The sequence below is a fragment of the Passer montanus genome, unplaced genomic scaffold, assembly GCF_014805655.1.
Source record: "Passer montanus isolate IOZ18808 unplaced genomic scaffold, ASM1480565v1 scaffold10, whole genome shotgun sequence".
In the NCBI taxonomy this organism is placed as follows: Eukaryota; Metazoa; Chordata; class Aves; order Passeriformes; family Passeridae; genus Passer; species Passer montanus.
Window position 1 is genome coordinate 3,530,422 of NW_024356505.1, and position 25,393 is coordinate 3,555,814.

The 25,393-nt window shown below is 39.3% G+C and overlaps 1 protein-coding gene across 2 annotated transcripts in view; it reads left to right on the forward strand.

The window, feature by feature from the left end:
* Positions 1–272: 272 nt before the first annotated feature.
* The window catches only part of GADL1 (glutamate decarboxylase like 1), an 83,180-nt gene continuing 58,059 nt past the window's right edge, over positions 273–25,393 (forward strand). The window contains exons 1-9 of one of the 2 annotated variants that reach the window (XM_039711158.1): positions 273–404; positions 11,004–11,109; positions 11,531–11,700; positions 12,502–12,628; positions 14,307–14,397; positions 14,989–15,095; positions 16,565–16,680; positions 23,240–23,319; positions 23,435–23,489. In XM_039711158.1, coding sequence (XP_039567092.1) covers positions 11,551–11,700; positions 12,502–12,628; positions 14,307–14,397; positions 14,989–15,095; positions 16,565–16,680; positions 23,240–23,319; positions 23,435–23,489 — 726 coding nt within the window. In that variant the 5' untranslated portion in view covers positions 273–404; positions 11,004–11,109; positions 11,531–11,550. The remainder of the gene's footprint in view (positions 405–11,003; positions 11,110–11,530; positions 11,701–12,501; positions 12,629–14,306; positions 14,398–14,988; positions 15,096–16,564; positions 16,681–23,239; positions 23,320–23,434; positions 23,490–25,393) is intronic. The other variant, XM_039711148.1, reaches the window with a different exon arrangement.

The window sequence follows — 25,393 nt, forward strand, 5'->3', positions numbered from 1 at the left end:
CCTTGTGGATCCCTTCCAATTCAGAATCTTCTGCGTGAAAACTGTGTGAAAATTCCCCTCGGCGGGCGGCGGTGCCCGGCCGGGCTGGGCGCGGCCTACTCGGGGCTGCCTGCCTGCAGGGGAGCCACGCAGCCCCGGCTCGGGCTTTAGAGGCAGCCAAGCAATCCCGTAATTATCACAAGCAGCGACTGCCACAACCCCTCGATTTGGCAAGGAAGGCAGCCCGGGGCCGTGCCCGTGCCCGCCCGCCCTGCCCCGCGGGAGGGGCGGCGCGGCCCGGCCGTGCCGAGGGTATTTATAGCGGCCCCGGCCGCCCGGGCGGCGCGGAGGCTGCGGCAGCGGCCAGGGCACAGCGGGAGCGGCCCCCGCTCCTCTCGGGTGCCAGCGCCACGCCGGGATGGAGGGTAAACGCTGGGGACACGGCCCTTGTTCTTCTGTCGCCGGGCTGAGGGCGGAGGGGCTGGGGACAGGCTGGGAGGAGGGAAGCGGAGCGCTCCGTGCCCCGCCCGGGACGTTTAACGCGTTCCTCGTCCTGCGGGGCTCCTGCAGCCTCCCCATCGCGGGTAACCCGGGCTGGGCGAGGAGAGGGGCCTGGGGCAGGAGCAAAGGGCAGGGTCGGTTCAGCGCAGGTGTTGGGCTGCCTGCCGGGGATCCACCTGTAACCTCCTTTTGCTACAGCGCAGCATGGTGTAGCCAGGGTGGCTTAATAAGGTACAGACTTTGCAACAGTTGTCATAAAAACATTGCAGAAGAGTGGTTTTTTTGTTGAAATAAGTTATCATCTGTAAAGAGGGGTGCCTTTAATTTAAATTAATTTTTTTTTTTTCATCAGGCACCAGAATACCATAGTGATATATAGCAATATATATATATATTTTTTCATCAGGCACCCTCAGTGAGGGAGAAGTTAATCCTGTTTTATAAAGGTGTTATCAAGTCCTTTGCCCACATGAAGACCTTGCATCATTAATGAAAAGTGAACATTTGCCATATGTTTATAAAAGTTGGGACTGTGCATGAACTATGGCTAATACAATAATGACACTGCCGGAGGAGCTGAGAAAATGCAGCGATTAAATTTGCAAGGTTAAGAAAGGAGGAAGTCCTTGGTGTTGTGAATGGAAGCTGATTGCTAAGGCAGAAAATAGTAAAAGTGTTTGCAGATGGCTCTCCCCCTCTCCCACAAGATCAATATTCTTGATAAGAATTTCTTAACTTATCTCAACTTGTGACTCTCTTATGAAAATCATCAAAATAGGCTTGAGACCTAATAAGTTTATTTTATGTTTTACCCTAAACATGGATGAGACAGTGAAAAAGCTTTTATTCCCAGGTTGAGAAGTCTCTTGCATTCATGGGTCATCCAAATTATTAACACTATATTAGTTAAAAAAACTCTGAACAAAATCGTATTTTTGAAAGAAAACTGCACAAACTTAATATTTTAAGAAAGTGAATCCCTTTTTTCTGTATTTGATATAAATTGAAGGAACATTGGAAAGCTGTATGACAGTTCTGGTGTGTAGTAAATATGTTCTGGTGCCTGTAGTAGTTTCAGGCTGTACTGTAAGGACAGCTGAACTACGTGAGTAGCAGGAACTGTACTGTATGAGTGACAGCAGCTCCCAAAGTCATTTGCTTCAGATGCAGCTCATATTTATATCCTGTGCCAAAACAACCCCTAAGATATGCTGCCAGCAGTCACTAAGACTGAGATCCTGGTGGTTTAGCTGGGTAGTAGTGCTCTTGTTCAAATTTTGCCTGTTGTATGCTACCAGAAGTCCTAATTTCCTTCCAAAATCCTGGTAAATTTCCTTCCTTGTCCTGGTAAAACAGAATGTGTCTAATGGTAATGTGATCTCCACCCGTGTTGCTGCAGGTTTTCCAGTCTCTCTACCTTATTAATGAGTAGCATCTGTTATTTCTTTGCACTTTCCCTCTCATGAGGAAACCTTTACTCTCAAAGACCTTTCTTTCCTTTGTCTTTGGTGATTTGCTGTTTTCTGCCAGGTTCTACCTGGTGCATGAGCTTCTCCTAAGTGGGATGGTGAATGAGGTTAGGCTACATTGTAGCTTTCTCTAGAAGCTCAAGTTACGGTAGAAATTTGGCTCTGTGGTTCTTGAGGTTGTAGAACTTTGCTGCCTGCTGAAACATTTATTTTTTTTTCATAAGCAAATGTGAGTCCATTGTTAAAAGACCTTCTGGTCTGTTCAGTGCACTCCTTTCAGTACCGATATTATGGGCTCTTATCTTTTAAAGTCCTATTGGAAGGCATCTGCTGCAGAGGCTGAAGGCACCTGCCTGTTGCAGCACTAGCACTGTGTTTGCTTGGCACAGCTGGAGCAGCTGGCAAAGTGGAGTGGAGACTTGAATGTGCAGAGAATAACACTTGCAGAAGCTGCTGTGGGGAGCTCAGTGGGAGCACTCTGAGGGGGTGACACTCTGGGTTCTTTTTCTTCTTTTTGGGTTTTTTCCCTTTCCTTTTTATACCCCCTCAGTGTATCTGAAAGTGACCATTTGAATTTCATCTTTATGATTGCTACTTGAGCCTAATTTCTCTGACATCACCACTGTCCACAAGGGAAGCCTTAATGACTATGCATGGATGAGTAAGAGGATTTTTTTTTTTTTGCTATGCTTTCATTCACACAAAAGACATCAAAATCCCATTAATGATAGGGGACCAAGTTGTAAATTCCTACTCCTAGCTGCAGAAAGGAATCTTCACTGCATATACACTTCAGTCATTTGGCATCAGGGTAGTTTTCCAAGGTTGATTTGGCATGGCTTGGCAAATTCTGTACTTGGAGAAAACAAAAATAGGTGAGCTGTTTTCTTGTGGGACGTGAATCTGAGTGTGCTAAGCAGAGTTTCAAGCAGGCTGCTTGCTCATCAACAGAGTCAGAGCTGAAAATCACAAGAGGAAGGGAGCAGCCAGAATTTGTGCAATATGCTGCTTTTACATTTCTGAATTGCTGGTGGCTCAGTGCGTATTTGGTATGAATGGGGAGTTATGTGGTTTTATGCCACCAGCAGACTGGGGGATGAGCTGGCAAACATTTTGTGTAAGGTGTTGCCATGTTGCCATCTCAAGCAGCTGTAATGTGAGGCGTGATAAAACACTCTGGGAGTTAGGGAGACTTTAAGGCACTGGTAATCTGACACTCAGGTTAGTATTTTGGTCAGAGCAAGGGGATGGGATCTCTCCTGTCTCTTAAAATCTGATCTGATAAAAGAGGTACTTGGATCTTTTCTAATATCACTTCATCAAAGGAAGGGAGACATCATTTTGCAAGAAATGAAGCTTGCATCAAATAAAGTCATTCTGTGTGAGTGCATTCATGGTGCTTTAAAATTTATAAGAATTTTCTTGGCAATTAATGAACATTTAGTGAAGAAGCTTAATTTGACATTTGAGAAGTTCAATAAATAACTTTTCTTTCTTGATTAAGGCATCTTTTAAACTGTCACTTATACAACCAAGAATTGTCACTTTTTAATCCATTATGAGGTCTTGCTGCATACTGATTCAGCTATTATTGCCTATTAAACGGTTTAGATTTCGTTTGCCTTAATTTCCTTGCTCTTGACTATTTTAAGCTGCCTGCTTCTTTAAAGATCATTTATATTTGCATAAGCATTTATTCCATATTCAAGACAGAAAAAATGGACACACTGAAGTACATGTCTGTATTTCTGACTTCCTCCCACTTTGTGGTCCAATTTGAGATAGTTTTTTATGCTCATGCCAGATGTTTACAGAAACTACCTCTTCAAGCTTTGCAGAAATCAGAAGTTAGATTTCTTATGGCCTTTTTTGCTTTGTCTTGTGTCACAAACTGCAGAGATTGTAAGAGGTAATTGTTGGTAAAGCATTGATAAGTCCAGGATACTCATCAGGACGTGGCTTATTTTGCGCCACTTCCCCCCTTTTTTTCTCCCATCTGTGCACACAAGTATTCTTATTTTAGCATTACTGGGCTTTATACATATGCAATGAGGGAATAATAAATTGAAAAGGCAAATTGTTGTTGCCTTGTAGCGCATCACTAATGGTTATTGCTGTTGATAATTATTGTCAGGCGTCATCTAAGGGTAATAAAAGGTGTCTTTGACCTGATTCAAATATATGAATGTCCATCTCTGTTACCATTTCTTGAGTGTATGTGATCTTTATTTTTTTAATGAAAAACTTGTCAAGTGTCAGCAAATAGAATTGTCTTTCATAGTAAAAGCCACTGGATCAGAAGCTTTTCAGTCCCATGAATATCATGAGAAGGGTGGTTCTTAGTGACCATGGTCTTCTGTCTGCAAAGTAGCAATGACTATGAAGTAGTTGGTTAAATCTCTGTAATTTGGAAATGCTTGTGTCTCTAAAGCTTAGCTATCTCTGCCCTTTGTCACATCTCATCTTATGTATGCTGAAAAGCCTTATAAATATGATCTTGTCCATTGGCAAATGTCTGGGTTTCAACAAGAAAGCTTGTCTTTAAGTGGCTTGGCATCCTTCTGCTGGTTACACTGCAAGACAGCTTGCCGGGTCTCATTGAGCTGCTTAAACTAATTTTTCACAAGCAGCCCTACTCCATTGTTCAGGGATTATTGAGCCCTCTTTGGGGCCAATAGATCATGTTAAAAAGTTCTGGCACCAGCCTGAAGGGGAAAGAGCAAGTGACAAATGCTGGATGTACCTGGTATTTGGTTGCAGTGCTAATGCTGAGGTCAAATGACTGATTTAAGTTTTGGCATGGTCGGAACAAACAAACCCCAAACAAAATAAGGTGTCCATTTTCTGGGTGCAGTCAGACTGCAGGCAGTGTGGTGGCTCTGTCTGGGTCTCTTTCAGCTTGCCATTGCTGAGCCCTAGCGTGCACAGTAGGATCAGATCTGGGCTTCCACGAGGCACCATCCAGACTAATGCTCTAGAAAAGGACTGCCAGGGTCTTCTGCTGGCACCTGCCAGTGCCATACAGCAGCCTGGCCTCTTGCAGCTCAGGAGTGTTTTCCCGAAATCAGGTAGTAAACCTACAGCAGGCACAACTTGAAATGGTGTATCCAGAGCCCTGCTGGGTCCCTCATCTGTGTGACCCATCTCTGTTGATGTGACCAGCAGCATCATAACAGCCTGGGCGAAGCAGCTTGCTCCATTTTGACAGTGCATTGAGCTACTTTATACTACTTTTGCATTGAATTGATAGGCTAATAAATTATGAATATCTATGTAGGAACTAGTTCAGAGAACCTAGTGGTCTGGAAAGTTACATCCTGATTAACTATGCACTAACTTCCCCATGTTGGTAAATAAGGGCATATCTCAGAGTTATGTTGTGGGCATGAGTTATTGAACAGCAATTGGAAATCCTTTGTAGGAAACAGAAAATATGGAAGTGTTTGTGATATGAAAAAGTGTGAGGAAAAGACTTGTTTTGACTGGAACTTGAATGTGCGGGTAAAACTTCCTAAAATGAAATTAAGACTTTTCATCTATTTCTGCATTTTAGCTTCCACTGAATCCCATAAAACTGAGTTTTAGTAAATTACTACCTTCTTAGTTGATTTTTGAAAGATTGGAGCTAAAAGCTGGTTTTATATTATGATTAAAAATATAGTTCTTGCATGAAATTGCTGGCTGTCAGGAAACCTTATAAAACAAGTTGTAAAACTTCTATTTGGATAAAAAAAACTATTTGTGTCTTCATTGTATCCTTTTTTTTTCCCACTGGACCATAAAAGTCTCAGGGATTCTATCTGTTCTATGTGAGTCACACCTGTATTCATAATTTCTTTTTGAACTCAGCCTCCTGAAGCTAACTTTCCTATACATACACAGTGGTTTGATTGAATGTTGCAGATTCAATCACTTTTCCACTGAAAAAGGAACGTTCATTACATGTTCATCATCAATACCCAACTTTTAATTAAAATGAATTTTTAATTACATTGAAATAATTTTAATTAAAATGAAAATAGTTTTGTTTCTCAGATACTTCCTACACTGTTAGCAGGTGTTAAGTGTTGGGACATGTGAGAAGGAATCTCACTGGGGTCGGGGAGTTGGGATTTCCATTTCATAGTTGGCATTTGCCGTTTCTCAGTTTTGCAGCAAGGTGGATTCCGAATTTCCTCAGCCTTTCTTGGAAATGTTACAGCACAAATCATTCCTGCACTTATTGGTTAGGACATTGCAGAGTTGTTATGAAAAATTGACATCAGTTCCTAAGGACTGTCTGCATAAAAATGTCTGAATCTTATATTTAAACTTTTACTTGCCTTTTTTTAATTTTATTTTTTTTAAGCAGATCCTACCTAGGACCACACAACATGACGTGTTGTGTGCATTCAACTAGAAAGAGTCCCTCCCCAGCTCAGGAAATACCTCTGAAAGCAGGACCTCTGTCCTAGTGTGGTCCTCACATTCCCTGACAGATATTCATCTCTGGGTCTCCTCTCCTCATTTCATTCTCCCAACCCTTCCCTTGGGAAAGGGAAATTCAGGTGTGGGATGGAGAATAGGACCCATTTGTAGTGCTGTTACTGTTCAGTGCTGGCAGTGAACTCAATGAGTCTATTCAGGGGTTTTGGAGCCCAGACACAAGCACTTTTGTTTTCCTTGGGTCATTTCTCTATAAAGGTCACATTTGCCTTCTCCCAGTCAGAAGATTCCTGTGTGGGGGTGTCTGTTGCTGACCTTCTGAGGGGAAGCGCCCACCTTGTTCTCTATCCACAGGCCTGGTCCATAAATCTGCAAAACAAGAATATGTAATATAGGGGGAATTGCATAAGCCCTACCAAACACACGCCTACTCCTTTATTTCATATGGATAGTTTTTCCAGGACAAGAAGTAATTTTATATACTGGATTTTAAGAGAACTGCATCTCCTTTACTTGGCGACAGGCCTGGGAAATCAGTTAATGAAGAAACAATATATTTTTTCCCTAAGTCTGCAGTGGCTTTGCTTTATTAATGTGTACAGAAAACAGTGATTAAAGAAACAGAAGTGGCTTTAAAGATTGTTTCTATCGAGGGACTCAAATAGCTGCATAGTGTGGGACAAGTAAGTTTTAATGCTTTGATACATGATCTGGCACCACAGTAGTTCATTAAACATGGTGGAGTGGAGTCTTGACACTGAAGGCACTTAATTTCCTTTGCTGGACACACTAAAAGAAGACACACGACTAGATTATACAGAATGAAAATTTTTTCATTTTTCTGATTAATGCTGGCAATTACTACTGCATTTGTTGCAAAGCAGAAGTAGGCCTTTAGTCAAAGCCAGCTTTTTGCATTCCCTCGAATAATCAGTGGGGCTAATACAGTGTAAACTGAACAGGATTTGGCTCTGGCATTCAAGCACAAGCTACTCTTTCACAAGAACCCCTTCTGTTTCCTCATTCACCTTGTGAACAGTAAATCTTTTTGATCTTTTCGTGCTACACTCCCAAATATGTCAGAATGGGCCAAGTATGATGCTTCAGTTTCTTTTTGTAGTACAAGAATTTAGCAGTCAAATATGGAAACAGATGAAGTTTTTGAAATATATTTAGTACTTACATAAAGATATAGAAACATCTGAAAAAATATTTATTTTTTTTCTGTACATTATTCCAACTCCAATTAATTTATGTTTGCTGCTGGGAAAATAATATTGATCATAAAAATGAAATGCTGGTTGGAAATACTTAGGCTTCTATAATAGAATATTTCTTTCAGGATGAAATATGAGTTATGTGCTTGATTTTGCTGCTGCTGAAGCCAGTGGCTGAATGCCCAATTGCCTTCAACTGGAGCAGTATTGAGTCTTCTCTTTTGCAGAAAAATGTCTTAAACAGTCAGTAATTCTTAATCTCTGTGTTAAAGCACTTCTATTTGCTAAATTTTTAGTTCTGTTTCATGCCTGGAGCCATTTGGCTGAAATTGTATTTGATGTATTTTCTGGAAGTCTATTTTCTGAGTCTGCTTCAGAGTATGTTTCTGTATTCTCAAATAGGAAAGAACACATTTATTACAGTCACATCTCTAGATGCTTTCCCTATCATATTTGAAAACAAAAGAGGTGTATGTGACAAGATGCTGTTTCTATGAAGTGGGATTTCCCACATCAAAGGAAGTGATGTTCCTTTAGTGCAATCAGATGTGTCTGAGACACATATATAAAAGGCCCAAAATTTTTGGAAAATAATGTGAGCATTTGATGACTGATTTTTTTATTTTTTTTTTAAGACACAATATATATCATCAGCATAGTGTGTGTTTCTTAGCTTGGATGTTGAGCTCTGAGAATGTGTTAAAGGCATCTATTTAATTGTGACGTAGAATGTGAACCTGGAATCTTTCTGGAGGTTCATCTATCTAAAGCATAATAAATTAATCATTGGCCTCTTTTAAAAATGTGATAAAAAGAAAAAAAATATTATGGAATTTCAGATGTTTATCATCTACTTAGTTTTCCTCTTCAGGGTTTTACTGCAACCAAGAGGACGCACATTAATTTTTTGATAGGGAAGAATTTGGTCATCTCATAAGAACTCCCAAAGTCAGATAACTAGAAGGTTAATCATCAATTGCAGAAAGATTATGAGGGATGAGAAAAGTGTATGTATCCAGCAGTGGTTTTTGATACCTGAAGATTACCTCATAAAAATGTGTTGGGGCTTGATTTAACACCTGATTGTGAAGTAATTGTTTCTGCTAATTTCAGGTGATGGTCTTATGGTATATTCCAGGGCAGAATTTGCAACAAATTCAGATTGAAATTATAAGTGATAACCAGAAAAATTATTGAGGAAGTGGTAAATAATTGCATGGAGTATTATTCCATGAAATAAAACATGGGCAGAGTTACAAACTCTCTGCTGGAGCTTTACACGGGTGAAATGCTGTTGAAATGAAGTGTGTCATCGATCTCTTCCTTCTGCTTTGCCTTTCTTTCATAGGCTGTGCTCAAGTTCTGAAACAAATGTGGGGATTAAGGGTAGACTGTCACCCATTTTCCAGATCATATCTTCTTGTGGATCCTCAGGATCCACAAAGCATCCTAGGGAGACCGTAAACCTGTGTGTAGAGGTGAACAGACCTGCTTCAAACAGGAAGCTGTTAGACCTATGACTCAGTTCTCTAAAGACCTGGTAGAAAAAGTAATGCAAAGTTCTGCTGTTGCAGAATTCCTGTAATGATATTTTGATCATTGTAAAGTAATGGAAATACCAATGTCTTATGTCTGTGCAAAAGTGACAGGAATAGGACTAAGGGAGTTACCAATAGAAATCTTTTTCACAACTCTGCTTCCAGCATTGAGTTTGAAGGAGAACAAAAGAACCCCAAACCAATCCATCAAACAGGAACAAAAATACCTGAAACAAACAAAGAAAGGAGTTAAAGAGTTAGTGAATTCTCTTGCTCTGCCATCTATTCTGCTTGTAGTCAAAGGAAGTATCAATAACTGTGCTCTGCAATAGATATTAATCTCCCACATTATAGGGTTTTTTTTAGATCCTGTCCTCTTTTTCGTAGAAACAAAACACCTTTGGCATACATAGAGATCACAGACTCTCCAGGTGATGTTAGGGTTGAAATTCTTTTTTGTATTTATGTTAAACTCTGAATAGTACTTACGGCAGCTATTTATGCATCAAGTAACTAAGTCTCAACACAAAATTAGTCTCTGTTCTCTCTGCCCAAAGCCCTGATGCCTTCCATTTCCTGGTAATACCCAGGGTTTTAAATCTTATAAAGCTGACCTACTAGCTTGTGTTTCCAGAGATAAACATCTAAGACTTTTTCAAAGCTGCAGTTTCTTTACAGTGCCTCTGCTGTGGTGTGCTGGAAAGCATGATGAGAATTGACATTTTTGATTTCTGTGATTTTCCCTCTTTGCCTGTTGAAGATTTAATACTGTTTGCCTGCTTGCTCTCCATGTGTCCAGTAGGAATATTTATGTCTTTCCTATAACAATGGGCTGAAGGCCACTCTGTTCAGAAAAATTTAGTATGCTGCCCATTTGAATTAAAAATAGAAGTAATTTCAGAAAGTTGGGGGGGGTGTTATGTTATTTTTGTTGGCAGCATTATGAGAAGTGTGAGGTCCCATCTCATGTTAGAATTTTGTCTTGTTTGTCATATCTCTCCGGATAAGTCAAAGTGGACTGAATAGCTTCTCTGAGTCACCAGAAAACAAAAGCTCATGGGATTAGCAGGGTTTCTTTCAATCAATGGACCTTGAAGTGATGCACATTTCTAAGCAGCATTGTTGTTCTTCTAAGTCCTCCTGTGCATGAGGAGCTGTAATTATGATAAGCATGATGAATGTGTCAGACTGCAGTGCCTGGCAGTCCTCTGGAAATTCAGTTGTTTGGATCTTTGAAAGAGCCACCTGTCTTCTCCACTTTGTAAGTGGAACCAAAAGTAAAGCAAAAAGATAAAGCTGTTTTGGGCACAGCAATTTCTCCATACACCTCAGCCTTGCCCCATCCTCACGGTAAATGAAGACAACCTGTGGTGGCAGTGCTGCCTGGCTCTACAGACCTCAGCTATTCTACAGCAGGATCAGTGAACAGATCCTGTCTGTAACCCAGATAATTTGGTTACGGTAGTTACTGCTTCTCCTTTCAGTGCGATACTGTTTCAAATATCTATTCCCTCCATATCTCCAAATGTCTCAATTTCATCTTCATCCTCATGCTGGTGAAAACTGGAGTCCTGATCTTGCCATATGAAATCGATACATGAAAGAGATACGTAGTTGCCACTGTTGGCAAGTGTCTTACAAGCATCTTGGATGAGCTCTCAGGGGTAGTGCAGAGGTGGAAGTAAAAATGTGTTCACGGAGGAGAGTACGTCTCCTGGGTAAAGGTGAGGGAGGGGAAAGAGATCATCACTGGAGAAAGGAATAAACAAGATAATCTGCCCAGCAGATTATAGTAATTAGTGACTGAGGGCACTTAATGGGGTAAGGGCAGAAAGAACTACAGGTATGTGGCATCAAAAGGTTTTTTTTTTCAGGGAGTGTGGGTCAGTGAAGCACTCTGCAAAGAATGCAGAAGACTCTGAGCAAGAGGACTGGCTGGTGGGAAGGAGCAGCATAAAGATACAGGAAACAAAGCTAAAAGTAATTTCATTAAAAAATGGGAGCAGAGGGATTGCTTGTGGAGGGAAACATTTTCAGTTAAGAAAAATGGCCATTATCTTTCTCTGTATTTCTATTTGGACAGCTGTAACATGTTCTAAGCCAGAACTGTATTTTCCTCTGTGTTTGGAAGGTTCCTTGCATGCTTTTGTATGTTAGAGAAAGCAGTAGATACAATACAAGTAGGCTATTATTGCCTGCAGAATAACAATCTCTGTTTGAAATAATGTGGGTTTTTTTTTTGTCTGTAAAGATTCTTCCACCAAAATCTAGGATTTTTGTATGGGTAAAAAGTCCATGTGAGGTTTTTCTTAAGTTGACTAAATCTCCAGCAGTGAACGAATATTTTTTTAGTTTATTATTTATTTATCCTTGGTGTAATGATGAGTTATTTCTCTTACAGTTGGTGTTTGCAAGCAGGAGATGCTCCAGAAGAAGAATGCTGTTTTGGTGGATGGGGTCATCCTAAATGGTCCAATAATGGACTCAAAAGCAGGAGAGAAATTTGTGGAAGAGGCCTGTAAGATTATAATGGAAGAAGTTGTCCAGAAAGCGGATGATGTAACAGAAAAGGTAAAGCCAGAGCATGTTGTTGAGACTGTAGTGAAGGTAATGAACAATAAATCCATTTTTTATAAGCTCTATTTTATTGCACTCTAAGTAGCCTCAAAATTGTTTACAGTCCGTACTTGGCTCCAAAATAACATACAGCCTTACAAATTAATAAAGAATGTATTATAAAACCTTTCAATAACATAATTAGCATACATATCTGCCAGAAAATGTTGATTTTTTGAAAATCTCAGAATACAAAGGTCATTTTCTTTGAGATCACAAATGGCTGTAGTGTTTTTCATCTTTGGAGTGGGGTTGAGTTATTTGTTTTCTCATCAGAGACACTGGTGTTAAAGGAGGAGGAAAGTGGGTGTGGTACCATCGTGAGAGGACAACATTATAAGATTGCTGTGGGTTCTGCAGAACCTCCTTAAGAGGGTGTATGGGAAGAGGTCCTGCAAATAAACCATGCTTGTCTTTGGGCATGCACTGCTTGCTCCCACCCCTTGGCAGAACAGCATCTGAAATGCTGTGATTACAAATCCTTAGCTAACGACAGAATTGGAACTGCAGGCTTCTTTCTTTTCTCCCTTTCAGTATTTCCCATTCTAATGTTTATGCTTGAGTGTTGCTTGAGACATGACAAAACCAACATCCCATGAGGCCAGCTTACTGGATATATTTTCTGGTGGCATGCTGCCCTGCCATGGGAAGTTTTGTGAAAGCAGAGCTGAACGGGGTGATTACTTTGTGCTCTATAACCTCTTGCTCCTGGCTAAGCTGTTCACTGATGGTGTCTGCCCTACTCCCCATCACTAGGTCTGTGAATGGCAAGCCCCTGAAAAGCTTAAGCAGATTCTTGACCTGGAAATGAGGGACACGGGAGAATGTCATCAGAAGATCCTGCAGCTCTGCCGTGATGTTATAAAATACAGCGTCAAAACCAGTAGGAATGGGCTTTTAAGCACTGTTGCTCTGCATGCTAACTTAGATGGGATAATGTTTACAAACCTCTGTCACCTTTCAGAGAACTAGCAGTGTGAATGTTTGTTTCCCTCCTGCCTATACAAGGGTGCAAACAGTTGTTTGACTGAATTCTGGTCACTATCAGCTTGACTAATACGTGTCATAATGGCAAACTAATCAAAAGTAATTAATGTAATGCCATTTGCATTCATAGTAGATTCTGTCATTTTGAAGACTTGGGAAAGTCACCTAGACAAATGATATAACAGTCTAGCAAAACAGGCAAGAGAAGGACCTTTTTGTGTGATTTCCTGCTGTCTGAGTGATGAGATTTGGAGTCACCATCATTGCCCTCATATGTTCTTAGTGATGATTACCCTCCATTTATTATTGTTCTATTTGAGAAATAGTCTTGTAGGTTGTTAATTTACTGATAGGCAGTAATTCCTGTTCCAGACACCATGAGAAGAGAGCCTGCAGTGTTTCAGAGACAGTACACCACAGCTCTGCAGGATTAGTTCTCTATAGCTAACCTTTCTGCAGCGTGTGCAGGGTAATTCAATCTTGGTGAAAGGGGATGAACAACATCTGTTCAGGAAATAGCACTGTGAATCAGTAGCTCAACATTTCAGATGTTGAACGGCTCAGGCTGTATTTTGTTAAGTAAGAAAGACATTTGATATAGTTTGTTGTGCATTTCTGGGCTGTGTTCCCTGCTACAATCACTGTTGCTGCAGAGTAAAACTGTAAAATAATTTTGAAGGGGAACTTATGCTTTTGAAAACTGCAGAAGAGTAGTGATACTGATCTGCAGGGGTAGTGGACTAATAATATGCAGATATAATTACTGAGTTAGTGGAAGATGTTCTGTTTATCTTACTTTTGCAAATTGCATTTAGATTATTATATGTCACCTTAGAAAGGATGCTGTGTATAAAAAATATGCTGTGCAAATAGTCTTTAATTTGAGTATAGACATTTATTGAAGCCCTAGTTATAATATAAATGGAGCCGTACTCTTTACCTGATTTTGCATGTAAAAATGCTGTGCTATGCATTAAAATTTAGGTGGTGACCCCACTGTTGGACGGAGTTGTTTTTATAGTCAGCAATAGTATAGAATTTTGTTAAAATTAGTTATATCTCAGTGTTTAAAGGAGGGTAAATAAATTCTCTTAACTTCTCATTCATTTTAAGTGTGCAGCAAAATTTTCCAAGCTGTTAGACTGCCTCTCTCTCTCTCTGTGTTGAAACTCTGGTGGAAGAAAAGGCAGAGCTGCTTGGGATCCTGTATTCTATGGCTTATAAATATTTGGCTGAGCAAAATTTTGACTGTGGCTACTAAAAACCACTGTTTAAAGGCACTATGTATACTCAGTTGTCAATCCCTTTTATTTTTTGCTTTATAAAACTTGTTAACAACTCACAATTATTCTGTGCAGCACTTGCATTTCTCAAGACATGTTTTGAAGTTTGAAAGTGCTTATTAAATTTACTTTCAAAGGAATGTCTAACTTTAGGAAAGGACAGCAAATCCAGAGAATACTGAGAGAATGGAGTCAATTGTGCTTTGCAATGATCAGCATTCAGCTGAGAGGAGTGTGATGTATTCCCTTTTGTGGTATATCCTGTCACTTGTTTTTCATCTCTATTTCCAGATCATCCAAGATTTTTCAATCAGCTGTATGCTGGAATAGATTATTACTCATTAGTGGCTCGTTTCATTACAGAAGCACTGAACCCCAGTGTGTAAGTGTGGTTCTTTGTTCTCTTGATGATGAATTAGTATGCTTTTTGGAATAACAGCTTTTTTGCTTCCTTGCTTCTGATTTCTGTTTTCAGTGTTACAGAAGAGGCAGGAATTGTGCAAGACTTTGGGAGAGGAAACCCTCTGAATTAGATTGGCTGAAGTTGGGGTTTATGAGGAGAGATTTGTTTTTTCAGTGCTTATAAACTTAGACTTTTATCTTAGTACATAAAAATAAAATAATCAGACTTAGTTGTTCATTCCTTTGAGGCATTCTGGACACAGTTGAATGCAAATGGTTACCTGTCTACTGTTCACTTGCAAATGTAAAGCTGAAATTTAAGCATGTGACCTACATTAATAAAAACTCCACTTTGAGAGTGGAAGTGTCAATGAGATGCTGCCAGAAACTAAGCAATTGCTCTACTGTATCAGATCCATGACGTTTTTAGTTTAGAGTCCTACTGCTGGTGGTGATCAGCTGCTGATAGACTAGAGAAAGGTGCAAGAAGCCTTTATCTAGTTTTAGCAATGCCCTGTGCCATGAGTTATGTAGTTTTAATACCAATTGTCATGCTGTTATTTCTCTTTAGATACACATATGAAGTATCCCCTGTGTTTCTGTTGGTGGAGGAAGCAGTCATCAAGAAAATGATTGAATTCATAGGCTGGGAAGAAGGGGATGGTATATTTAATCCAGGTAGGAACAGTTCAGACTTTAAGCTGAGTCATTATAAACTGCCTAGTACCATTAATTCTATGAACATTGGAGTAATGTAAATGGCATATTTGAAAATGCATGCAAAAGTGTAGTGATACACAAAACTGTTTTATTTTATTTTTGTTTCTAGGCTTATCTTATGTTTTCTAGTAATAATTTGGTGATTCTGACCAGTGAATGAATGAAAACACTTCTAAATATAATTATATGGAATTATTTGAAATAATTGTTTGTAACTGATGCTCTTCCTAACCTTATTAACAATACCAACAGCTTCATTGGAAGGAGTCAACTTAGCTGACAGACAGGGAGCTGATTTATGTGCTAGATGCCAATCCATGGTGCCTGGGGGCATAGGTCTGTGTATACTGCCTATGAACTGTAGGAGCAAGAATTTACATGTTCTTAACTCCTTTGAATTTTTATAATTTTATTAAACATTACAATAAGGCAGGCCAAAATATATTTCTTAAGCTGCTTGATAATTCATGTTTTTCAAGTGTTCTGTAAGGCAGTATTTCAGCCCACGACACTGAAATAATGAAGCATAATGGTGATATTTCACAGATTATTCAGGTAACAAATAATTGGGATAGATGTGAAGCTTTTATATCTATTTTGGGGGTGAGAAGAGAAATTAAATGAGTATATGAGTTTAAACTCCCCCTCCCAACAAATTTCAGTTCAAAACCAAAAATCAGTAATTTTAGCCTACACATGAGTAGTAGAAAAATAAATAAGCTAAAAATCCCTATTTTTTAATACATTGCTGGTATGGATTTTTTTTTTCTTTTTACATCAAATTTGATGTGTATTTTTGGTAGAAGCCTTACTTTTACAGAATAATTTCTGGCTTAATACTTAGTGATCTACTGAGAGAAAATAAATTAGTTGTCCTTGTTTTGGTTCTAGTTTTATGTAAGAGTTTTTCTTACTGCTTTGGTTTTGTTCTTCTAGGTGAATAAAACCAAGTGAGCAAAACTTGTCCAGATCTTACCTTGCAGATCTTTCAGTTCCCACTCACTGTGTTTATTTTTATGTTTTTTTTTGTTTTTTTTTCCCAAAGATGTTTTTTTCCCTTGGTCCTCTGAGGCCTGGTTGCCCAAGAGATCTCCAAGGCTCTGAGCTTGGTGCAGGCAGCTGAGCTTGCTCTGCTTCAGCATAGAGGGGAAGGGGCTGTGGCAGGGCTTTCTCTGTGGGGAAGGACTGCTTATTCCTCAAAGAGGAAAATATCCTCAAAGAGCATCCAAACAGGCTCTGCTTCCATGCCTGCTGCATGCCCAAGGTTCATTTTATGGATGTAGCCTTTGAGGGAGGAAATAAACTGTGATGGATTCATCACTAGGATGCGTGTGGGGTTTATTTTTCCCTTACTAGGTCAAGCACTCAGACGCAGGAAAGGTACTCATGCTGTGGCTAATACAATACTTGTATGTCCTTTTTTGCAGGTGGCTCCGTTTCTAACATGTATGCTATGAACTTAGCAAGGTACAGATTTTGCCCTGAGATAAAGGAGAAGGGGCTCTCAGGTCTGCCAAGACTAGTTCTGTTCGCTTCAGAAGAGGTAAAACGAAAGCAAAGAAAAGCTTTTTGAACTTTATTTTTTCAGTAGCTGCAAAATTATATAATTTACAGGCCTGATGGGGCACTGGTAGAATAATTCTGACATCAGTGTATGATGTGGAATATTGGAGTGAAGTGGAGAAGTCTGATGGTAAATTTCCCTGCAGAAGCTTTCTTGCTTTCAGAAAACAAACACAGATGTTGCTGCTTTGAAAACTGCTGACACAAGAATAGGTTGTACATGGGGCAAACCTGAAGCAGAATGCATGTGCTGTATTGTGGAAGTCTGCAGCATTTGTTTTCCCTCAGCACAAAGTCTAGCAGGAACTGTAGATAGGTTTTGGATGTCAAAGGTTTTTTTCTGCATGTTTAATTTGTACTAAACTGAGTACTTGTGGGCCTGTGAGATGGCTCTCAGTTCTCCCATTTTGCCCTATGTCTGAATATACAGATTGGTTGTGCTACAGAGTCAAACCCACCATATGCCTCCCAGAAAAAAAAAATCTGGACCTTTAGACATTTTTTCTTTAAATAATTGAAAATATCTGGCCAGCTTTTAAAGTTTTTGAATTATATCAATCCGAAATGCCTGTGGGAAGTTGAGTTACATTCATACATTTATTCTGAAGATAGTTTTTGGAGGCTTTTTTCTCTTCCCTGTCCCTTCAGTTTTGAGAGTTTATAATTTGATTAGTGTAGAGTTGTTATTAATTCTGACTACAGAATTCTGCCTGCACAGAACCTTGTTGTATTAGAAAATATGGACTTACTAGGATAATTTTAGCTCAGACGTTTATGCTCCAAACAGTTTGCAGTGTAAATAGATGAGAGGCTTATTTTGAAAAAGCCTGAGGGATGAAGGCATTGTGTAAGTTTTCCAAGATAACATGTCTTTTGGAACTGAGCCCACATGTTCTAAATAAAGGTTATTTGTTTGGTTTTTTCCCCCCAAAAATATTTTTTCTTGTTTGCTTTCTTTTTTTTTCCCCTGAAAAGTGTGTGTATAAAAATACATGCCGGTTCATATTTAATCCCTCATGTTACATCTTCAAAATAGTTAAGGAAGAAAAAATGAGTTTGAGGCAAGTTCCATAAATGCTTTTGAAGTGAAGCCCATGAAACTTTCGTCATAAAGTAAAGTTTTATTTCATTGCATGGTTTAACTACAATGTATTTTCTTATTCTGAAATAAGCAAACATTTAATTTCATGTCAAAACAAATTTTAACTGTCTGCCAGAATAAATTTATTTTTATGTCTTTGCTTCACCAAGAAGACCGAAACCATAAAACATAAAGATGACCAGGAAAAATAGATTGGTAAATTATTTGTAAGGCCATGCTTTTGATCTCTAATACTTTGTTTGCTTCAAAGAACTATTTAGTCTTTAGTACTCAATAATCAGTTACTGTGAAACTGATGCTTTTAATAACTAGATAATGTGACTATTTTCTAAGATCACTAGTGTTTATTCAGTGTTATGAGGGAGGAAATGGGCATATGAATTTATAATTGTTTTAGTTCCACCTGTACTGAGTCCAAGCTAGATGATTTTTTGGAATCTTGTGTTTGGATGTGCCATATTGAGAATATTTGTAATCAGTAGTCCACACTTGAGATAAAGTACAGAAGTGCTGGTGTCATACAATCCTAGTTCTTTAATTATTGTTTTTGTTTTGAGTCTTATTTAACATTTTGCAACTTTGAATCACAGAACCAAGGAATCATTGAGTTTGGGCAACACCTCTAAGATCATCAGGTTCAACATTTGACTGACCACCACTTTGTCAACAAGACTATGGCATTAAATGCCACGTCTGGTTGTTTCTTGAACACCTCCAGGGATGGTGACTCCAGCACCTCCCTGGGCAAACTTCCAGTGCTTAAACTTTCCTGTGACAAAATTCTTATTGTCAAACTTGAGCCTCCCCTGGCACAGCTTGAGGCTGTGTCCTCTCATCCTGTCAGTGGTTTCCTGGGAGAAGAGCCTGACTCCTCCCTGGCTACACCCTCCTTTCAGGCAGTTGTAGAGAGCAATAAGCTTGGTCTCATCTTTTCAGCCTTTTCCCAGGCTAAACACCCCAGCTCCCTCATCCACTCCTCATAAAACTCACTACCTAGATCCTTCCCCAGCTCTGTTTTCCTTCTCTGGACATGCTCCAGCCCCTCAGTGTCTTTTTTGTAGTGAAGGGCCCAAAACTGAGCACAGGATTTGAGGTGTGGCCTCACCAGTGCTGAGCACAGGGGGACAATCACTGCCCTGCTCCTGCTGGCCACAGCATTGCTGATAAAGGCCAGGATGCCATTGGCCTTCCTGACCTCTTGAGCACACTGGCTTTTGTTCAGCTGGCTGTCAACCAGCAGCCCAGGTCCTTGTCCACTGGGCCCCTTTCCAGCAATTCTTCCCCTTGTCTGTAGTGCTGCCTGGGGTTGTAACCCAAGTGCAGGACTGGGCACTTGTTGGGTGTCACACCCTTGGCCTTGCCCATCAATCCAGCCTGTTCTGATTCCTCTGCAAATCCTTCCTACCCTCCAGCAGATCAATTTCCCACCCAGCTTGGTGTCATCAGTGGGTGAGCTTCCTGAAGGTACAATCCCCTCATCCAAACATCCTTTGTTTTTGTTGGATTTTTGTTGTTGGTTTTGTTTTAACTGAAGAGGTACCTGGAGAAGCAAATTGTCAACCTCCTCCCCAACAAAACAAACAAACAGAAAGTAAAACAAAACCTGGGTTTATCTTCATCGTGAATCAGGCAAGACCATTGACATGAGAAGCCATGAGGCTATAATGAACTGAATATTGATAAGGACTCAAAAGACGTGACTGTTCAAGGCCCTTGTGCCATTTTAGGGCTTGGCTGAAATAAAATCAAAGTCTCTAAGTTTTAGTTTGGCACTTGTCAAGTTGAAAGAGTTGCCTTGCTGCAAAGCAGGGGGATGCACAGACTTTCAATGACTTATGTTATCTGGGGCTATGTATTTTTTGTATGTTCTTGGATAATATAAAGATGTATATTTAATGCATGACCCACCCAAGATCCTCACATATTCTGCTTGGCCTTCAGAAATAAAAAGGAATAAAAAGGTTCCTTTTTCCTGTAAGCAAATGCTTAAATATTCAAAGCTGTGGTGATAAGCAGTGAACACTGTTTATGCTGCTTCTCTGTAACACTTTTGCTGGACAATAGCAATGTGATTCCCATTGAGACAGCAGCAGCAGAAGAGTAATTGTTTTATCCCACTTTCTGGAGGCATGATTTGTGGCTCTGTAGGAGATAAATGCTGTTCTAGTTATAGATATCAGCCCACCTCTTTATTCCCTTTTGCTATCTGAGTCCCATCTAGACTTTATTCTGGCACAAGTATGTGCTACATTGAGCTGAAAGGTAGAAATCTGATAAGTTTGAGGTAAGTAAGGGTGGAAAGAGGATGTGTAAACAGTTGAAATGTACATGCTGAAGTGAGCAGTTTTTTTAGATGAAATGAAACTAAATTCCTCCCCAGTGCCACTTGATCATGAAAGTAATAAAGCGAGAGAACACAACATTAACTTATCATGTTGTCCCCTGTTGAAATTACAACAGACAAAAATGGGTAATAAAACAATCTCATAATAAGGTAATTGCTTTATGCAATCATGTTTCTAGGAAACTTTTTTAAATCAAGAAAACATAAATTTATCTTCTGTTTTAATGAGCACAGGTAGAAAGTACCTTGTCTTTGCAAACATTATTAGGAAATGAAAACTATGCCTAGATATAGGTAAAATAGTGCAGCAGCACATCTTAAATGCACCAATAGTCCAATTTGATCTTGTGCTCTAAGATGGTAATTTCTTACTACAAATGGCAACAGATTCAATAATTTGTTCAAACAAACTAAACTGTGGAAGACATGGCAAGAGTAACCTGAAATCACAGTACTTAAAATAATACTTTTAATCTGGATATTTCCTGGTTTTTTTTTTTTTTGGAAAGGGAACTATGAAAAGTGAATATGTTGGTGCTCTTGTGACTGTAGCTGCTAAATGCTCTTAGGTATATTTTTCTTAAAATGATGCAATGCAGTTTAGCATAATGGCTTCTAGTAATGAAGGGGGGGGGAGAAAATCTTACATGTTTTCAATCAATATAACTGAAACACCTCTTTTTTCATCAAAGAAAGCATATTCCAAGTCTATGTAGTATTAGTCTGTCCTAGTGAAAGACAGAATTTTCCAAGAAGCACGGAGGTTCTTCTGGAGGAAAAATAATTTGTCTTGGAGACTGCTTGTTTTTGTATTCCCTCTGTTGTTCTCTTTTCCCCTGCTTTTTGGTATAATCTCTCAGGTACTCAAGCCTCTTTTATCTTTCTTCCAGTCTCTCATACCATTGTTTATAATAAAATATATAATTTACTGATTGTCTGCTTACTAGTACACTGAATTTGCATGTCTTACTCAGTTTGGAAGGATCTGATTATTCCTGGTGATTCATACCTTTCATTTGAAACTAATGGCTAGAAATCAGTGATGGAGTCAACTTGTATTTTAGGTGAGTCACTCATCAGTCAAAAACATCTCCAAACTTCTGCTGAACAGCACACAGTCACTTACAGTCATTATTACCTTTGTTGATGTAATGTAAGACTAATTATCCACCTATGTATGTTATTATTCTTGTAGCAGTCTAAATGACTGAGCCCTAAAGCCCTTGCGGATGTGCCATGTTAGAAATTAAGCTTTCTTAAAGCTACTCAGTAGCATCATGTCATTGTATGCCTTTGTTTAAAAAGTGGGTGATGGTGGGGGAGACCTCTTTGTCAAAAAGAAAAAGAGCCCTCTGAGATCATCCATCTCATCAAAATAAGCGTGACAGGCTTTAATACCCTTAATATATTCATGCCCACACATTAAAATGTTGTACATTTTTCATAATTATGTTCTGCAGTAACTGCGTTTGTGTGAACTCTCAGGAAGAAAATGGAATTAATTAACCACCTGGCTTCACCTCCTGTATGAAAAGTAGCAATTCTAGACATCCTTGTGTTTGCTGGAGTATGCGTTATTTTAACTCTTCAGTAATAATGTGTAAAAGAGACAAATTTATTTTTTTGAGGAGAGCAGTGATAATCCAAGGGTTGGATGGTCTTGGTTCTGAGAAGAGCTGTCTAGTCCTGTGGGATGTGGTGTACTCTCAAAAGTGACTCCACTGCCCTAAGTGGGTAGTTTTGATGTCTGAATAACTTCGGGTTAAGAAGGTTACTGTATCTTGAATTCCCAGGCTAATCTTGAGGACAAATTAAGCAGAGATCAGTGTGCTCTTGTTCTGGAATAAGACAAAGTGTTCTTGTGCTGGAACAATAGTACCCACAGTAGAGCAGGTCCTTATAAAGGTGAACGTTGGAAATATGATTAGATAAACCATTACTATTTGTTGAAAAGAGAAAAGTTTGTAAAAAGTTTATAGTGGTCTGTAGGCTTGAATAGCATTCCCACCTCAGTCTTTTTACCACATTCTGATTAAATAAACAACCATTTCTAAAATGCTCTTTTAGACTCCACAGACTTCATAGACTGATACCCTTTATTCAGTGCAGAGTGAGAAGTGGGCTGCATGTCTGTGTAGTCATTCAGATATGTCCCTGTGGTGAGACCTGGCTAAAATTCTTTGCTAAAATAGTAACTTAATTTTCTGGAAAAATGCAGACTGGTCCACACTGGAACCTTTTGCAAAATCCACAGTAAAGTATGAAGTCCTGTCCAAGGTCTGCTTGCTTTCACTGTAGTTTCTAAGGCTCACATTCACATGCACTATCTTCACACCACCATGATTTCCAGACCTTTCTGCAGAGATAGGACATTGAAAGCCTTGCAAATCCCCATTTTACCACATCTGAAGCTTTGGTAGGTCTTGGGACTTGAGCTCCTTGATCCTGTGAACATGGGTTGCTGTATTAGGCCATGGGTCAGTTTAGCAGAGTATCCTGTCTCTGGCAGTGGCCATCAGCTGAGGATTAGAGAAAGCATACAGAATTGTTACAAGCATAAAGTAATAGAAGCTTCAACTATATATCCTAACAAAGGGTCCGATTTCCAAGGAGTGGTGCTTTTGGACTTTCAGACCTAATTAATTTTTTCCAGGCTGTTGAGTTAAAGAGCCTTAAGTCTCTTTTCTTCATGCATTTCCTAACTCTTAAACTCATTGATATTTTTGACTCAGTTCTATTAAAACATTTTGAAACAATAATTCTTCTCTGATGACACTTCAAAGCTTCTACTTTTCATTTTAATGCAGAACAATGTGTAAGAAAAATTGTATGAAATAGAGCTTCTAATTTTTTTCTCAAGCCTGCATTTTAAACATGATGCACAACCTTTTTGTTGTCTTATTTTCTCCAGTTTTCTGTGTGTAAAGTAGAAGATGGGTTTTGTGATATGTACCTTATCAGTTTTCTTTTTATTTAGAATGTGCTGTTGTCATGGTTGTTAGGTTCTGCCGTACTTGCCACTGTTCCCTATGTTCAGGAATTTGTTTCTCTTGTTTAATTGTGTGTCCTTTTTTTTGCCTCTCTCACTTACAGTGCCATTACTCCATGAAGAAGGCAGCCTCCTTCCTGGGAATTGGTACAGAGAATGTGTATTTCATCAAAACAGATGAAAGGTAGGAAAGCAAAAGCCATGACTCTGATCTCTCAGCCTTTTTAAAATGCAGTAGTGCTGTACATAACTAACCTATTTGAATGTAACTGAAAAAGTTTTAAATCTGTGTCCCTTAGAGGTAAGATGATACCTGAGGAACTGGAGAAACAAGTCCAGCGGGCCAGGAAAGAGGTGAGAGGGGGAGAGAGAGTGTGAAGGAGAGAGGAATGTATGCAGACTGTGTGCTTGTGTCTGAGTGAAAGGAAGGAAAACTAAGAGTGACCAAAATCTTAAAAGTAGGGCAGTTAATGTAACAATGTCTTTCTTCCAGACGCAATCTCTTTGCCACAAGCTTGTGGAACAAGCCAAGGCTTATGCGTTCTACACTCTTAGAAGGGAGGAAAATTCCACAGGGTGTTTACTGCTGGTGAAAGTCCTGAGTACAATGCTGCTCTGAAGTATTTAGCACATTTCTTATAGGATTTCCTTTGCCCTCGATCCTTTTTCAAATGGATACACTATGTTTTCTTAAAACGGTTTTTCAGTTAATTACAGCAGCTACTGCTCTATTGCTCACTGCAGAGGCAAGAACAAGTACATGTGGCTTAGTCCCTAAAACTATCTTACAAGCTTCAAATGCTAAATTTGAGTGAGAGTGCAGAGATGTGCCTCTTTTCCCCTAGGGGCTTTGCCAAGTAGAAAGTCAAAGGCAAGAATTTGGACAGGCACTGATGTGTATTTGGACAACATTAATGTGCATTCCCACAATCTGAAAGATAGTTCTTACCTATAGCAAACATAATTTATTTTAGAGAGCTTGAAGGACTGAATGTGACTTCCAAGAGGATCCTCTCTTGGCTTGGTTAAGCTCACCCTATTTCTCACTTCCAGTTTATGCATCAGAGCAGTAGAATTCAGAGCTCAGCCCTTAGTCCATGGTGGGTGAATACAAAGCAGCTAGTGCAATGTTCATGGCATGGATGATACCTTCCATGGAATTCTATCTTGGGAAATCTGCCTTTGTGGCTGATAGAAAAGCCAAGGCAGTCCTGTCCTGTCCTGCACTGGCATGGCCACAACAGCTTACAGTAAGTTCTCATTTGGATACATTTTCTGCCAAACAACCATCTCTTATTTGAGTTTCATGCTGGATAGCATAGCTGTTGATAAATGGGGGCCCTAATGACCTAGCAAACTCTTTTTTGCCTCTTTCTCTACTTCGCATTTTCTGAGAAAAGCAACCTGTACTTTACTCATTTGAGCAAGCTGTGGGGGTAAAAAGGTACTGAAATAAAATAAAGCAATGGGAAGCAGGCTTGCAGGAGAATAATCTCTTTGCTTTTGCAAAAACACTATTCTTGTTTGCTCTTGTAACAATACATGTAATAATCATTTGAAAAAAAATCATCTGGCATTTGTGATTTTTTTTAAAAAGGTCAACCTCAGTATGGTACCCTGCAGTTTGAAAACAAATGTTCTATATTAAAATGCTCTCCTTGCAAAAAAACATGATTTCACTTGCATTTTAAAGGAAGTTACAGGAGTACTGGAAGGTTTTCATTTAATCAGAGCTTCAGTGTGTCTGTCCAACTGTGTCTGTTACAACTTTTACAGAAGGATGCTTCAGTAAATTACAGTAAATATTCTGATGACTCTAGACAACAGGATGTATTTGCTAGTGATTGAAGCACAAAATGATCACCGAACATGAAAGGCAAGAGTTCTCTTTTTAGAGAACTTAGGCAGGAAGATTAGTTTAACTATATTGTCAAGAGTAATAAAAATGTAATCCCCTTCTTTGTGGGAAAAGTATAATGGTAGCAATTACTGGAATTTGTAGATATCTGAGACTTGTCCCTGTATTCAGTTGTGCTAGCAATTGGCTGCTTGAGAACCTTTGACTTTGATGTAGCTGTGGGGCAAAATTGCTGGGAATACTAATAGAAAATAGATGCATTGGATACATCTTAGCCTCACTTGCAAGTGTTCTGTACTCAAGATTCAGGCTGATTTGTAAGTTTGATTAACTATTGTGGTAGCTTGTACTCAGAATAAATGACCAAGAAGTGAATTAAAGGCTGGTAAGTCTTTGTGAA